The 16,671-nt window shown below is 38.8% G+C and overlaps 1 protein-coding gene across 2 annotated transcripts in view; it reads right to left on the reverse strand.

Moving 5' to 3' along the window:
* EPRS1 (glutamyl-prolyl-tRNA synthetase 1) overlaps positions 1 to 14,609 on the reverse strand; it is a 38,378-nt gene extending 23,769 nt beyond the window's left edge. For both annotated transcript variants that reach the window (XM_052696672.1, XM_052696663.1), the window contains exons 1-11: positions 14,471 to 14,609; positions 12,644 to 12,728; positions 9,946 to 10,045; positions 7,304 to 7,460; positions 6,049 to 6,188; positions 5,318 to 5,412; positions 3,842 to 3,968; positions 3,127 to 3,319; positions 2,205 to 2,376; positions 1,221 to 1,454; positions 48 to 132 (exon numbers count right to left, since the gene is read on the reverse strand). In XM_052696672.1, coding sequence (XP_052552632.1) covers positions 48 to 132; positions 1,221 to 1,454; positions 2,205 to 2,376; positions 3,127 to 3,319; positions 3,842 to 3,968; positions 5,318 to 5,412; positions 6,049 to 6,188; positions 7,304 to 7,460; positions 9,946 to 10,045; positions 12,644 to 12,728; positions 14,471 to 14,516 — 1,434 coding nt within the window. In that variant the 5' untranslated portion in view covers positions 14,517 to 14,609. The remainder of the gene's footprint in view (positions 1 to 47; positions 133 to 1,220; positions 1,455 to 2,204; positions 2,377 to 3,126; positions 3,320 to 3,841; positions 3,969 to 5,317; positions 5,413 to 6,048; positions 6,189 to 7,303; positions 7,461 to 9,945; positions 10,046 to 12,643; positions 12,729 to 14,470) is intronic.
* Positions 14,610 to 16,671: the final 2,062 nt, after the last annotated feature.

The following is a 16,671-nucleotide window of genomic DNA, read 5'->3' on the forward strand; positions in this document are numbered from 1 at the left end:
CCTTACTATATAAGACTTAAAGAATCAGAAAAGAAGGAAATACTCACCTGAGCAGCAATGAACTGTTTTAGCCCTTCAACTGTCATGCCTCTTCTCAGGACACCACGCACAGTGGGAAACCTTGGGTCATCCCTAGTAGAAAAAGAAGTTTTATCAGTATCACACACTAAGTTTTACCTGTAAGATTTCTCAAAAAGTTTAATAATACTGCCACATGTGAAAGGCAGCTTCAATGTATTTTATTTTTGTGAATGAAGAGCTAGATGAGAAGATCTAACTGAGAAGGCTGAGGGAGGTAAACCATCTCCTGGGGAAGTGACCCTCTTCTTATGTCTATTCTACCTTCAGTCTCTCAAAAACTGATATGAGGAGAGGACTTCAGATGGTGGGATCCCACAACAAGATCACTGTGGGAAGAACCAAGAAGAACCCTCTCCAGACTCTGAATTAATTGCAGAGGTGCAGAATCACTGGCCATTCTTTTCAGGAAAACATCTAAGCTACCAGGCCACCAAGAATCATTTATCTTCCGCAGACATCCACTTAATCTCTTAATTTTTCACTTCTGACAGGTGATTCTCACTGGTGACAGGATGAGGGGAAATGGCCTGAAGTTGCACCAAGGTGATATCAGGAAACACTTCTTTACAGAAAGGGTTGTTAAGCACTGCAATAGGCTCCCCAAGTAGGTGGTTGAGTCACCATCCCTGTATGTGTTTAAAAACTGTTTGGATGTGGTGCTCAGGGACATGACTTACAGGAGGGTTGTTAGGGTAGTTTGGTTAGGTTGTGGTTGCACTCGATCATCTTTAAGGTCTTTTCCAACCCAAGTGATTCTATGATTCTAATACAAAAAATAACCTAAGTACATAAAGAAGTGGGTGACAAGAGGAGGTATGTTTTCTGGCATTGCTCAGGAATGTATCTAATAACTCAGAGAGGGAAACGTACAAGTAGCACCTGAAGCAAGAGCCAAAGCCCAAAAATAAGATCCTATAATAAACATGAAATATCTGAATATGTATGCATACAGTTACCACAGCACAGTAAGCAGACACATTGTACATTCAGAAGCTACAGTAATTAATCTGTGTTCTCAAATTCCATTTAAATACTCATTCATGCTGCTTTGCTGCTTAAGCACACTGACTAAAACAGAAAGAGATGCATCAGTGCAAATATCTACAATAACAATGCTGAGCTACAAACAAATAACATACCATCCATCCACAAGCCCTTCATTGACAAACCACGTAAGCTTTCTTTTGGACAGCACAGTGTTGTTGAGGTTTAACCTGCTGTATTCCCATATGTATGGCTTCCTTATGCCCAATGCCTCAATGATCCAATAGAATTGTTCATCCCTGTCGTGGTATTCTGTTGTTCTAAGTGCATGTGTGACACCTTCAATACTGTCAACGATGGGGCAGGCAAAGTCATACGTAGGATAAACCCTTGAAAATAAGGAGCCTTGGTTAACAAGGCAGAAGAGCAAAACAATTTCCTCACATTTAAACCTCCAAATTAAGTATCATTTATATTTACATACTATAAACTTTTATAGTCTGTGATCTGAAAACCTTCAGATCAAGCCTTCTTTAAAAACAGCATACAGACAATACAGAATGTGCAAAGCTATCACATTTAAAACAAAATCCCTACACACAGGAATTGCTTTAGTGTTATACACACATTAAAATCAGTATTTCCAAAACCAACATTGTGTGGCTGCTAGCAAAGGCCCCAAATAAGCAGTGAATCATAGCCTCCATCAACTGGGTAGCCTGATTTCAAGGCACAATGCAGTAATTCTTCATTCTGTACAAAGACAGAGGCTGTTATGAAAACTGTAGTGATGTAGAATTGTCACAATTCTGTTTAAGTTCCAAGAACTAAAGGAAACAACTTTTTTGTCCATGATAAAGCCATTAAGTCTTAATTCAACTTTTGACTCCAAGCTCTTCACTGACAGATGATGTATTTATAGAGCAGTAAAATATTCACTGCTGACTACGACAACTAACAAACAGGTTTTAAAAAGCATCTGTAAAGCTCCTCACAGTAAAGAGACTCATTACACTTTCTAACTGAAAAATGCAAACAGATTCCAAGCATTAACATAAGTTTACCAAGGAATGGTAAATACTCTGAAAAAAAGCAAAAAAAAAAAATAATCACAGGCCACACAAAGAAATTGAACATACTTGTAGGTAGTTCCTGTACGTGGGTGAGGCTGGTTTTTACAGCGATAAAGAGTCGGATCCCTCATACACCCATTGTTACTATTCATATCAATTTTTGCTCGTAGACAACAAGTTTGTCCATACTCTGTTCCCTTTTTCATTTCTTCCCACATTTGTAGATTCTTATTAACACCTAAAAATAATAAAAATAATTTTCTAAGGTGTTTTGAATTTGATACAGAACTACAGTCTACCACTGCAGCAACAAAAAGTAATGTCACCCCCTCTTTACATACATTTTATATTTTGAATTTTTTAGAAATTGGTGATGAATGATGATGAAATACATACAGAAGTTTCCTGCACCTGTATAAATGTACAGTTATTCCAGCCACAAAGAACAAAGCACTAAACATTTGTGAGTAATAGCAGATGAAAAGCCTGGGAAAGAGAAGGCTTAGAGGTGACCTTGTAGCCTTACAATCTTCTCACACCTAAAGGGGGCTTACAGGAAAGATGGGGAAGGACAATTTAACAAGGAGTGTTAGGACAAGGGCTAATGATTTTTTAAAAAAAAAAAAAGTGTAGATTTCTATTAGATACAAGGAAGAAATTCTTTATTCACAGTGTAGTGAGACTTTAGAACAGGTTGACCAGAGAAGCTGTGGATGCCCTATTGCTGGAGGCATTGAGGCTAGGCAGGATGGGGCCATTGGCAGCCTGATCTAGTGGGAGGTGTCTCTGCCCACAGCAGGAGGATTGGAATGGGTGATCTTCAAGGTGCATTCCAAACCAAACTTCTTTAAAGTTCTATGATTTCCAAGTTCCTATAAGGACCTTACAGTTATGCAATCAGTTGTCTCATTCACCTTTTAATAAAAATCAAGCTGTGATGCCAAATTAAAATGCCACAAAACCAAAAAGGAAGCATGAAAAATCTTACAGTTGTTTCTGTGTTTAGATTCCGTTCTTTGCTCACGCTCTGCTTTCATTTGCTCTGCAGGAGTATCATCCACATATGCCTTCCCTTCTTGAATGAGCTGCTCAGCGTATTTCATTATTGTTTCAAAGTGATCTGAGGTATATGTAAACTGATCTGGTTTGATGTGCAGCATTGCGACATCTTCAAGAATAACCTGCAAAGTGTGGAATTGTCTACTGTAATATTCTAGAAAGTTAGTTTTCTTAAACCTCTATCCTCACCATGCCAGATTAGGTGCTGTAGCAATCCACAGTCCAGGAAGGATGATCAATAAAAATAACACGACAAGCATGAAAGAAAAAAGAGGTAAGCACTTACTGATTCAAAGCCTATGATTATATGAGATCAGGGAGAACAAGAAAAGGAGAAGAAAATTGAAATGAACTACTTCTTACAGTCAAACAGTACTTATAAAATGAAAACGAGTATGACAGGAGTTGCATATCTACATACATGTTGGAGAAAGGAAAGAAGCAACTGACAAAAAACTTTTATTAAAGATGATGGAAATTTCTTAAAACTTAAAAAAAAAATTTCTTAAAAACTTAAAACTTAAGTGCAATACTGATGCCTTAAATATCTAGTGCAAAAAAAAGTGTACTGCAACAGATCTCCATGTAATTTAACTTTGAATTAATTTAGTGCAGTGAATGATTTCTCTGTTCTCTCATCATACCTTTTCAAAGTCTTCTTTCTCTTTTTCGGGATTTGTGTCATCAAACCTCATAATAAGTTTTCCTTTGAAGTTAACTTGGTAGTGCTGATTTAGCAGAGCAGCTTTGGCATGACCGATATGTAGGTATCTAAAAAGAAAATAAATAAATACATCAGCACCACTTCAGTTAGACTTCAGTAAGAAAGATAAGAAATAAGCAATAGCTAAGTCAAACAAATGAAGAAAACATGTCAAGATTTGGTACATTTATAAAAGTAGATTGTTTTTTTCTACCATAAAATTACCAGGTAATTGTTAAAATGCTGCTTATTAACTGTCACTATGCATATAAAAATAGGACTTGAATTATTTCCAGTTTTACAGACTAACTTAAACTGACCATGTTGACAACATTAAGTAATTTCTACCAGATAGATAATCTGAACCTACCACAATCAGAAGACTGGAATTTTCTAGAACAGTGGATGCTTTCCATTTTAACTAACTAAAAAGTTATTGCTGATTTAAACCTAATTTAATACATAAACATTAATTCCAAAAATCTAAAAAAATACATGCTTCTAAAGAAATAATCTGTGCTACATATATACAATACAATGACAGTTCGTACAGGACTTATAAAGCAAGAAACATAAGCACAGAAATAATACGATGCTGAATGGACAGTTTACTGAAGAAAGGCAGTAATGGAAATTTCACAGCTTATCAAGCACTTTTAAAAGAAATAGAAAAAAAAGCTGGGTGAAAGTTTTATTTATGAAATTTATTATGCATTTTTTAATCCTCTTTTCTATGTATTGATTGATAAAAGTAAAGCTTTACTTACTAAGTGTGTCATGTACATATGTTTGAATAAAACACTTCTATACTCCTACTGATTTCTGACTGCTTCTGCATTAACTATATTGGCAATTAAGATGCTGTAATATATGTGGATCAACAGATCAACAAAGCTGGTAGTGAGATTCATAACATCTCCCATTTTCTGTCTTTATGAGTTTGTATCTCAGATTACATATAATCTGACCCTCTGAGACAAAGATCTCAATTATACATCTATTGTAAAGTTTCCTGAAAGGAGATTATCCCATACACCTTTCCCTTCCCAAATTTAAGCTTCCTGATGAAGTACTGAGCACACTGCACCCAACTCACAAAGACCGTATTCACTCATCACAGCTTCTGTTAGTACACATCTCCATTATCCATGCAAATCCCTTCCACTTCTCCTCCCACTGCTGAGCACATTAAAAAACCACTTCTGTAATTCAAGTTTAGCTAATAACACAATGAGTCACAGAGAATTAAACATACAACTCTAATGCAGTCACAGACAAAGCTTTAATTACTCTTTTGACTCCAAAGACTTATCTGATAAGCTGATGCACGAAGCTGATTCTCACCAAAGCACACTTCTAGTTTTCTTGAAAACAAAAATGAAAAATAGAAACTTTTCAAAGCATCTATGCTTCTTACCCACTTGCTTCAGGAGGAAACCGTACAATGACCTTTCCCATCTCTGCACCAGGAAGTTCAACAAACTTCCCAACATCCGCTTTCTTTTCAGTTGCCTTAAAAATTAATGGAGATTATAATTACAGATCATGTTAGCTGAATAAACAAGAATAAAACTTCAGATACACTCTTGTGCTCCAGTATCTTCTTTCAAAACAAACAGCAAGAATCCATCGTATTGCACCCCAAATTCATCTCTTCACAACTTTCACATTACTGTCAGTACATCAAAACTAGACTAATTTTGCAGCTCCAAGTTAATCTTTTTTTTCAGTTGTGAACTACGACTGAGAAGTTCTAACAAGTTATTTAATTTTCTAGATAGAAGAAAACCAAGTTTATCTTGGTATTGTTAACCTCACTGTGATTAACTACTTCAAGCAACTGCAATCTCTGCAGGTCTCTCAGGATCTTGAAATCCTTGTTAGAAAAACAAAATGATACAGCTAAAGAGCAGTGTCATTTTTCCATGATTCCAGCTAAGCACTGGACTACACTACTCACCCTTCTGAATATGACATTGGTAGCTGTTTTGTTCCTCCTTTTTAAGAGGAACTTACAAAAAAAACCAAAACTACTTGCAACTGATCCCTTTTTATTTGCTAAATTTAAGGAGATCCTTATAGGGTATTCATACAAATAAAGCTACTCATACAAATAAAGCTACTCTCCCCAGACAAAGCAAAGCTTACCATTTTGACCTTTGGAATGGCAGAAGCCCACTTGGCTCCTACAGACTGAAAAGCTTGCTGTACGTCAAGAAAGCCATACCATCGTTTTGCATGGATGGGAGCTTTATTTTGCTGTAATTGCTCTTGCCAGATATTATTATCTGTTAGGAAACAAAATTTTCAAGCTGCTGAATTATTAAAATAGAAAGACTACCAATTGCAATTTTTAAGATCAGTACAAGATTATGGTTTTTAATAACCTACTTAAGCCTCTGTTCTGAAAGGATATTTAGTCATGAGGATGCAAGTCATTTTAAAACAAATTAAATAAACTCCCTCCAAAGAACATAATCCATTCTTTTTTGTTTCAAGAAACAGAAGGGGTGGGGGGCTGAGCAACATTAAGTTTTGTTTTTATCATCTAAAACTCAAAATTAGTAAAAAAATGTGGGTTTTTTCTTCCAAAAACAGAAATACAGGATATCCTTCTAATAGGTCTACCTTTGATGTTTTTCAAGCTTTCTCCAAAGTGAAGCATATACCAGTACTAGCATTTACTTTCCAGGGATCAGTTCCCAAAATCTAATATTGAAGGAGTAACTTCACTAAAGGGATTCCAGGGGGAAAAGGCAGAAAACAGACATAATGCATTGATTTCAGATTTCTCAGAGGCATAACTTTAAAAAATTATTCAAAGATGTCAGACTTTAATTTTGAACATGTACATTACTTTCAAGGGGCACTCAGTCACAATGAATGACAGTCATCTATTAATGTTAGACATACACCTGGGATACAAACTCATATAAACAGTTCAGCAAAGCTTGTTTTAGCTTCTGAAGACTATTTCTTAGAGTAACACTTTTCAGTAACTCAAGCTAAACGCCAGTCTATTAAGGTAACATAGCTGAAAGGTCCGCGTATACAATTTTGTTCTGTAATACAAAATTCAAATATTCAAGTCAAAATTTTGGGCTACAACACACTTTCCTATTTAGGAAGCAGGTAATATAATGACATTCTTATAGGTAACACAATATAAGTTAGAAATATTACCATCCATAAGCACATCATGTAAGTTTTCACATAGAACAATTCTAAGGCTTCCTAAGTCACACTATTCCCATCAGTGATGCACAGGACAAAGCAGTGTGAACAACAGTGCAGAGTCTGGCATACAGCTAAGAATTGCTACTAGCAACCACAGAAAGAGAAATTTGAGAACTCCTAGTATGTATGATAGCAAACCAATGAAAGGGAGAACATGTACCAGTACCTTTTAGTACAGCCCAGACACAGACATCTGCAAGACTCAGAGAGTTTCCAACCAAGTAGGTTCTCAGAGATAGGCAGTGGTTGAGCTCTTGGACTGCTGAAAGAAACTGGCTGGCAGTAGATAACTTTGTAGCACTAAACTCTAGCCAGTGGTCAACCTAGTTTTAAGGAACATAAGATATTAAAAGTTAGTAAAGCAATGAGAAAGAAGTCAAAAATCTGAATATACACCTCACAGCTGAACAGAAAATATTAGCTAGACTATCAATATTAAATATATTGGACATTAAATCACAAGGGATGCTTAAATAACCTTTAAAATCAAGTACACCTAAACATTCATCCAGAACAACAATACATGATTAAATTCAGCTTCTTCCTTCAGAATGTTTTCAAACTGTTGAAACTATATTGAATTCATTGAAATTATTCCCACTGGAAAAAATAGCAGCTCTTGGGCATTTATTTCATCACACACAGCATACAATAATGGGTGTCCTGCAACTATTTAGGTATAACAATTCTGCAATACTTGATATTTCTGGTATCACTACTGGATAAGTATGTCATTTTCTCCTCAGTTCCTATCTTCTCTGCCTCACGTTCTTTTAGCTCTGTAGAAACCAAATCCCTACCTCACCTTATTTCCCTTCCTTTTCTTTTGCAGAAGTCTTTTCCTACAGAAATACATCTTGCTGTATGCATTTTAAAAAAAGAAATAACAATAAAAATCAGGCACTTGGTTGATGCATAGCTCTGCCTATGAATCAGATCCTTCAGTTCTGTAAGAGATCAAATATATCTTAAACTCCTCTGTCTGTTTCACATTCAAGTGTTTGGTAAACTGCACAAGGAATCCTTGCAATACCTAAGCCAATGGGGCAGGCATAAACATAATTACATAAACGTAATTGCTACAGAACTCAGTGCAGTTGTTCAAAGTTACGTTCTGAGGTATTTGTCCCACAAATACTGCTGCCACTGTATGTCCCAAAGTACAGCACTACTGTTGAAAAAAGAACAAAAGAAAAGAAGCATTCTACTAGAACTAGCAATCTTGAAAGCATATTTACAGAGGCCTTAGGGCTTAACTTCAAAACACCTCAGAAAATTTAGGTACCTATACAGATTATAACTTATTTTTAGTGCCTTACAAGGAATACACTATGACAACGCTTCCCTTTAGACCTGATGTATGGGATGAAGCATATACTATAACTCCAAGCAGTTATAGAAAGGAGAGTTGAACAGATCCTTCAGTTTCCTCCCTACATTTCAGATAATACTAATTTTAGTTCATTCGCCACTTTCAGTCATCAATTTAAAATTTACCAGGACTCAGGAAGAACTGCATCTCATTTTTTACCTCACCTACAATTTATAACAACTTTTTGTAATTTGTATACGGAATAATGACCAAGAAGTTCCCTTTTTGGCATAAAGAATTTTGGTGCCTTCATGGCACCGCTAGGGAAGTGCTATGGAATGCAAGACTTTATACAACAGAACATCTCATCAGTGTGGCAAGATATCCGAGCCAGAAGGCATTTAACATGGATCTCAAGCACTGAATGAAATCAGGTTAAGGGTTCCGTCCATCACATACAGCAAAAAAAAAATTTAGTACAAAATCACAAGTTCTGCAAGCAATGGCATATTTTGCCATTAGCTTCAACATGATTTTCTGTTAGTTGCTGAAGGTACTGTAATACAGTGTTCCTTTGTACTATAATGAATTACATTACACAGGAGTAAGTGATGGCAACCAAGCAATAGAAAGTGAAGAGAGAAAACCATCCCCTGAACAGAGGCATTCAAGGCAAGGCTGGATGTGGTTCTGGGCAGCCTGGTCTAGTGGCTGGCGACCCTGCCCATGGCAGTGTGACTGAAACTGGATGATTCTGGAGAAACATTGAGGGAACTGGGCTTGTTTAGCTTGCAGAAGCGAAGGTTCTGGGGAATCCTCTCTGTGGCCTCCCAGTACTTGAATAAACAGGAGAGGGTATGCCTTTTTATGAGGGCGGATAGTGATAGGACAAGGGGGAATGGTTTTAAACAAAGACAGGGGAGGCTTAAGTTAGATATTAGGAGGAAGTTTTTCCACACAGATGGCAGTGACTCATTGAACTGGTTGCCTAAGGAGACTGTGGATGCCCCATCCCTAAAAGCATCCAAGGCCAGGCTGGATGTGGCTCTGGGCAGCCTGGTCTGGTGGTTGGCAACTCTGAACATAGCAAGGGAGTTGAAAGTAGATGATCATTGTGGTCCTTTTCAGCCCAGGCCATTCTATGATTCTATGAACCACAGTCCTCATCCTCTAACCTGAACTATTCTGGATTAGTGAACAGCCAGCTTAGGAGTAGTTGCTGTGGGGGGTAGGAAATGGCAACTCTTTCCAAGATCAGATTTATGACTCTTTTTTACAAGAAGCTGCAAGCTTAACAAAAACAAAACAAAACAAAAAATACAAACAACTCAGCATTCTACATAACAGGAACCTCAGACTAATAATAAAATGCACAAGCAATACACAATAAAATGCAGGAATATAAAAAAGTCCTCCAAAAGAAAGAAAAAAGTGGACACTTTGGTCACAGACAAAAGAGGAAAGGAAATAGAAAAAAAGACACAGTTCCTTCTCACCTCAGTGTGTTCCAAAAGATTCAAACCATACAACCCAGCAGAAGCAGCAACTCTAGCCAAGTAACGAACTATAGAATTCACATTGGTAAATGAAACATGCCTGAAAAAATATGCAAAATAAAGGTATATTAAATTACTACATCCAGTTCAATTTCACCTGTACATGCAGTTGAAAATGAGCAATAATCATCCCTACAGGTTCACACAGGTGTAGTTCACAAAAAAATAGCTCCATATGCTTCTAACCAAGCACTGACATCAACAAGGAGTTCCTGTAAGTGTTCTGTTCCTCTCATTTTAATTGACTGAATGCTACACTTTAATTTGTCTGAACGAGGTTTTTTCCAGTCTCTGCTACTATTTTTCTTATAAACAAGTTATCTATCTCCTGCTACACACATTTCATCCTTTACAAACTTACGAGGAATTTTTGATAGCACAGAAAAAGCCTTGCAAAGACCAGTGAAAGTCCTGAGAAAGAAATAAAAGGCTCCTTGGTACAGTAATAATTATAACGAGTCCCATTTCTGATACAAATGGATCTGACAGTCACACTCGGTTAACTGCACCAAAATTAAGGAACATAGCTTATTTGTGAGGTTTTCTTTTCTTCTAGCTTTTCAAACTCCAAGCATCCATTTTTAATCCTTAAATTGTTATTAAAAACAAGACCTATGGGGGAAAGGAGTTACTATATGCAAAGTATGTTCTGTTCTCATTTCATCATGCTGCCAGACTTTAAAGAAACTTTTCCAGAGAAACAAGACATCTTTAATATATGTGCATCTACAGAAAGTTTGTGAAATATGTTTTTGTTTTCACTAGTTCGTACTAAAACAAATGCCCTTGATCACTTAAGCAAGCCATTACAACTATTGATTTCAACCCTCCCCAAAAATAAAAAAAAATTAAAAAAAAAAAAAATAAATAAAACCAAGGTCTGGAATATCCCAAGTGAATTTCAAGTCATGCCAGAATAAGATGGCTTCAGCAGAATTGATGCCATGAAATCCATTTACCAGAAGCATTACTTGAGATCTGAATTCAGCTGACGCTTCTCCAGTTACAGATATACTTTTAACAGACTTTAAAGTAGAGAATCAATTTTTTTTAATGATTGTACAACTAAGCAAGACAAAATTAATGCAATATTGAGGTTTGGAATAACTTCTTAAACATAATCCAATAAGAGATAAGAGATGGTACTAATGCACAAAAAAAAAGCCACCTGATAGAAATGTGAATCTAGATTTTATTTACCTGGGACCAAGGAGCAGAAGAGCTTTTGAGCTTTTGCTTCCCATTTCTAACCTTTCCCATAACAGCTAAAATGAACGTGTTTGCAATGCAGATGGTAACATAAAACTAATAAATTTAATAAAATTTAGAAAACATTGTTCTTTCATAGCTGAGTATACAATATTATTCCAACATCATCTTGAAGTGATAGCTTTTATACCACAGAGCAAAAGACAACACGTAGGAATAGAAATTATAATGAGAAAAGAACTCTTATTTGAGTCTAAACCTATTATCTTTTAGCAGAAAATGGAAACAGAAACCAGTAGCACAGTCATTACGTTTGAAGACTTGTCAAGCAGCCAGTGCTTTGATTTTCTGCCAAAATATGTATACAGTGACAAGCTCACTCTCTAGGGTTATAGGAGTGGGGAAAAGATCAGCTGCTGTTAACTTGTAAGGATCTACACAACATAAAAATACTGTGTTTGCTTTTACAATCATTCTAAAGCCATGCAGGAATACCAGCTTATGTTTCACTGGTAACTTCAAGAGAATCTTCCATGGGAATAACACAAAATGTGAACAAGTATGGGTTTTGGAAGATTATGGAAAAAATCTGTGGTTCCCAATCAAGTTCTTCAGTCCCTACTCAAAAGGTAGGTACTGTAGTTAAATGTAACTGTAACTGTAGTTCAATGATTCTGAATTTTAAACAGTATTATTATGTTTGATAATATGTTCAGGGGCCAAAATGCGTTCCTTACTGTTGATTCTAGATAATCAGAGGTACCACTGCAATGTCAGTGGTATTTAAATGCTGGGATATCTTCCCACATTATATTCAGACATCTTACATGATATGGAATCTGAGATAACAATCCAGTTTTCCCAAACCAAAAGAATTAGTCCGCATTTCTGATATGCACATGATCCTACAAAGATCATAAAAATCTCTCTCCCACCCCAATAATATTATAAAAATAATATTATTGCAATATTATTTATTGCAATAATAGTTTTAGTTTTCAAAGGTCATACATTAGCTTTCTTCAAAAATTTCTAAGAGTATTTCCACATTATGCAGATAGATACAGTTACAGTATAGTGGATAGTGTGGTACAGTTATTTAGCACTTTTCTGAGATGACATCATTCACTTATATTCACAATTGAGCACATAACAATGCCACATAAGCCTTAAAATTAATTCTATCACATACGTATGAATGCAAGGAATCATGTATACCACTCTTATATAGTATAAAATGGCCTTACTTTTGATAACTTATGGTACATCAAAGAAGGCAAATACCTAAACAATACAGCGAGACAACAGTAATGCAGTCATTAATAGAAGTATTCTTCTCCTACCAAGAAAGGTTACTGTCAGTGTTACAACCATGTGATTTTTAAAACTGCTGACCCAAAGCAAGATGAAGAGATGCAAAGTCACTTACTCAGATACACGAAGGATGGTTTCCTTGCCTTCTTCCACTGAAATTTTGACATCATTCTTCACAAGCTCTACTGTCAGCAGAGCTCCTTTAAAAAAAACAAGAAACAAACATATTCATCTCTCTTGCAGTAAAAATACCTTTCACAGCAGCAACAAAACAGCTACACTTCTCATCTAATATGACAAAGCGACTGAAGTGCTCCTTCAAGTAAGATTGCTCAGGAAAGAAATCACTCTTCAATCTCATATGCAGGAGAATTATTCTTGGCAACACTCGTGGTTTAAAATTGATAATGCCCAGCATACAGTAATCTGCAGTGCGCTCAGTAACTGTCAGCAGCAATTCATGGTGCTTCCTGAAGGTACTGTAGAAATGAGTTCTGTACCTGAGTACATGAAGAGATCATAATCAAACGGTTTCACCTGAACAGTATCAAAGTGTACACCACCACAGCCCTGCCAATATTTTTAACACTATTTAATCTTTACAAAAAGACGTACCGAGAAATTCTATTCAAGACAAACACAAGAAACTCACACAGGCTCCTCAGAGTAGCTCACCAGTGACAGTGCAGAAATAAAAGATCTTGTAAGGCTATTCGCCAACTGGAGGACAGCTCTGTCCATATCCAAAGTGGCTCAATGCAACCTGCTCAGAACTCAGTGCTCCATAGCACAGTGGAAGGGCTTGAACAAAGCACTAAGCTAACGTGGCTGCATTATTTCTGGGCTGGCTCTGCTCCAGACCCTGCCTGCTGAGCTGGAGGAGAGGAGCTTGTGTTTGTGTGCTTTCCTCACAAGCATATACAAAGACAGCAAGCTTTGCACAGGCATTACTTCAATGAAAGTAGCCAGAGGGCCATGCAGTAGGTCTGGAAGGGCATCTAACCAACCTGTTACTTCTTAGAATCACAGAATCATTGTAATTGGAAAAGACCGCTAAGACCGTTACGTCCAACCCACGTTCACAGTGCCCTATGGACAATGACTCCACCACCTCCCTAGGCAGCCTGTGCCACTGCATCACTGCTCTTTTGGAGAAGAAACTTCTCCTAATACCTGAGCAACCTGAAATCTTCCTGCACATTTCACCTTCCCTGAGATCAACACAGAGTCTGCCCAAGGCTGACGGTGCATAGCTACTAATACCTTGCCCTACATACAAGTCACAGGAGCTAGAAGCTCCCAGCTCCCACCTCAGTGCAAATGCCTCCTGTGGCATTAAGAACAGTAAGCTAACGTCCTTCTACCCCTGTATTCCACACGTGAAAGTCAGGGTGACATCGCTCACGCAATACATCTGAAAGGCCCGTAAGTACGCTAATAGCACGGAAAGGCTTTGGAAACGACAAGGATTAGACTCGGCAAGCTGTGTAATTAATACTAGTGACATTAATAGCTACCACACGCCTCCAGCGCAGCCATGATGAGCAGCACGGAGCAGGCAGGAGTGGGACGTGCGCCCGGCCGCCTCGTACACACGCTGCCAACGTGCTTCGCTCGTAAGATGTAATATCTCTAGCATCCTTACATAATCCCCTCAACTAAACCTCTAGTGCCAATTATCACCTACAAAAACAAACGCTCCAGAGCCCCTGCGTTCGCAGCTCAGACCGCACCGCCGCCTAGGGAGCCAATGAGGGGAAGCAGGCAGCCCGAGGACGGGCCGGGCAGCGGCCGCCCCTCACCGCCCGCCGGGGAGCGGCCGCTCAGCTCGCGGAGCCCGCAATGCTCCGTATGATGCAACGCGGCGGCACCTTGCGCGACCACAGGCACCCCGAGGGAAGGAGGAGGGCCTGCGGAAAGGAAGGGCCCGGCCCGCGCTTACCGAGCGGGGGGCTGTCCGCCTGCACCGTGAGGCTCAGCGCCGCCATCCCCGCCGCCACGCCGGAACCAGAGGAGAGAGAGGGGAGAGGCGAGGCGGGGCGGGAGGCAGCGCCAGCGCGGCGGCAGCACCACCTCCGGCGGCCCCGGCGTGGCGGGGAGGAGCCGGTGCGTCACTTCCCGCAGCGGGGCTGGCTTGGCAGCTGCTGTGTGTCGTGTCTGGGTCTTTCCACCAAGCTTTACTCGAGTTATCCGCCAGCATTATTAGGGTTGGGCTCTGACGGGAGCAGCAGGGTTGTTTTTTTATGCCGCTTTTGTGTCACGTCAGCAAATAAAAAAGAGCGCAGAATCATCGAATCATTAAGATTGGAAAAGACTTCTAAGCTCATTGTATCAGGTCATCAACCCATCCCCACTGTGCCCTCAGTGCCACATCTCCACAGTTCTTGACACCTCCAGGGATGATGACCTGCAGGCAGCCTATGCCACTGTATCACTGCTCTTTTGGAGAAGAATCACATACAGTTTACCCTGTTCTCTTACAGTGGTACATTTCTCACACAGAAGCCCAGCAGTGAATCAATCCAGTCTCAGAATTAATTACAAAACGAGTGCACTAGCAGTTTTCTCTAGGAGGCAGGCTCCAGCTCAGACTGCTGCAAGGACATTGCAGCGTCCCTGTGCTTTTCTGCAGTTTTACAGCACCAATTTGCTGGCAGAAGAGCTCGTGAATGCATGATTGGTGGAGCATGGCAGTGGGACAGCCAGACTAGATGATTTCCAGAAGTCCCTTCCAACCCCTACGATTCTGTGACTGTGTGTGCGACTGGACCTTCCCTGCCAGCCTGTGTCTGACTCCTGCTGTTGAGTTTTGCTGCACATTTTCCATATATCTAGCTGTATCAGGAGGCATTCCAGTTTCCATAAGCTGGGAAATAGCTCCACGCATGTCTGTTTAAACATTGGATGGTGCATGCTCTACACTCAGTGAAGCAACCATAAATGAGCACAGACATCAATATGCATACATCAGATAGATTGAGGATATAAGCACACAGGTGAGTGTTACCAGCAGTAGGTTCTGGACTTGACTTTACATTTGAATGACTATTACAAGGAAAGACTTATTAGCACAGGTTTTGTCTTTAAATCATTCTACATCTCATTTTAAATTGTTTCACAAACTCACATACCAATTTTGAAATGAATACTAAAGTAGCCAAGAATCCTGGAGAGATGAGAATTACAGAATCATAGAATCTTTAAGGCTGTAAAAGCTCACCAACTCAGACCCACCAATCCCCACCATGCCCACTAACCATGTCCCTCAGTGTCACACCTCCATGTTTCTTGAAGACCTCCAAGGACTGATTCCACAAACCCCCTGGTCAGCCCGTGCCAGTGCATTATCAGCCTTTCTGAGGAGAAATTTCTCCTAATGTCCAACCTGAGCTGGATGTATAACTGAGTATGAAAATTAATCTGTACTTGCTAGATAGTTCATTCCTCAGTCACAATCAGCCTGTGGAATGACTAAAGTTATAAGGAGCCAAAATATGAGGAAGGCTGTAATTAAAACAGGCTGAATCTGTCATATGTGCTATTACTAGTCATGCACTTGGAGAAAAAGAAGACAGGTAGGCTCTAGATGAAAGGATTAGAAGCATGTGTTGTTCTTCTGTATGCAGCTTTTAGTGTAATTACAGCATCAAATACTGGCTGATGATAGGGCAAGTGAAGTGACAATCTCGCTAATTTATCTGTAAATGTTGTAAGGATAAGCTGTGCTCTCTGAAGAAAGAGCTTCCCCAGTTCCTTTCCCATGTTTGCACATGAAGAGACTGAGAATTCTTCAGCAAGAGTTGTCTCATTCACAGCATCTGGCATTAAGATGTCCCTGCTTGCTTTAAGCCATCTAGCCCTAAGAACAGAGCAAGCCTGGAGGTACTGCACTGAAGTCAGGTTGGTGCTACCAGTGCAAGGAAAGCATTGAATCCAAATTGCATGCAGTTTGAAAAGTAAATTGTAGGTGTTAAACACAAGAAATAAGCATAACTTCACCACTGTTGAAAACTGAATTTTGAAATTTTCAGCTATATGGAAAATGTATTTTTTGTATATTATAGATCAGAGCTAACTGAAAGACCCAGAGCCTGGTTATTAGGAAGACACTGAAGGGGTTTGGCAACTTTGCCATTCACAGTG

This window comes from Tympanuchus pallidicinctus, unplaced genomic scaffold, assembly GCF_026119805.1.
Source record: "Tympanuchus pallidicinctus isolate F22 unplaced genomic scaffold, pur_lepc_1.0 scaffold1, whole genome shotgun sequence".
Classification (NCBI taxonomy): Eukaryota; Metazoa; Chordata; class Aves; order Galliformes; family Phasianidae; genus Tympanuchus; species Tympanuchus pallidicinctus.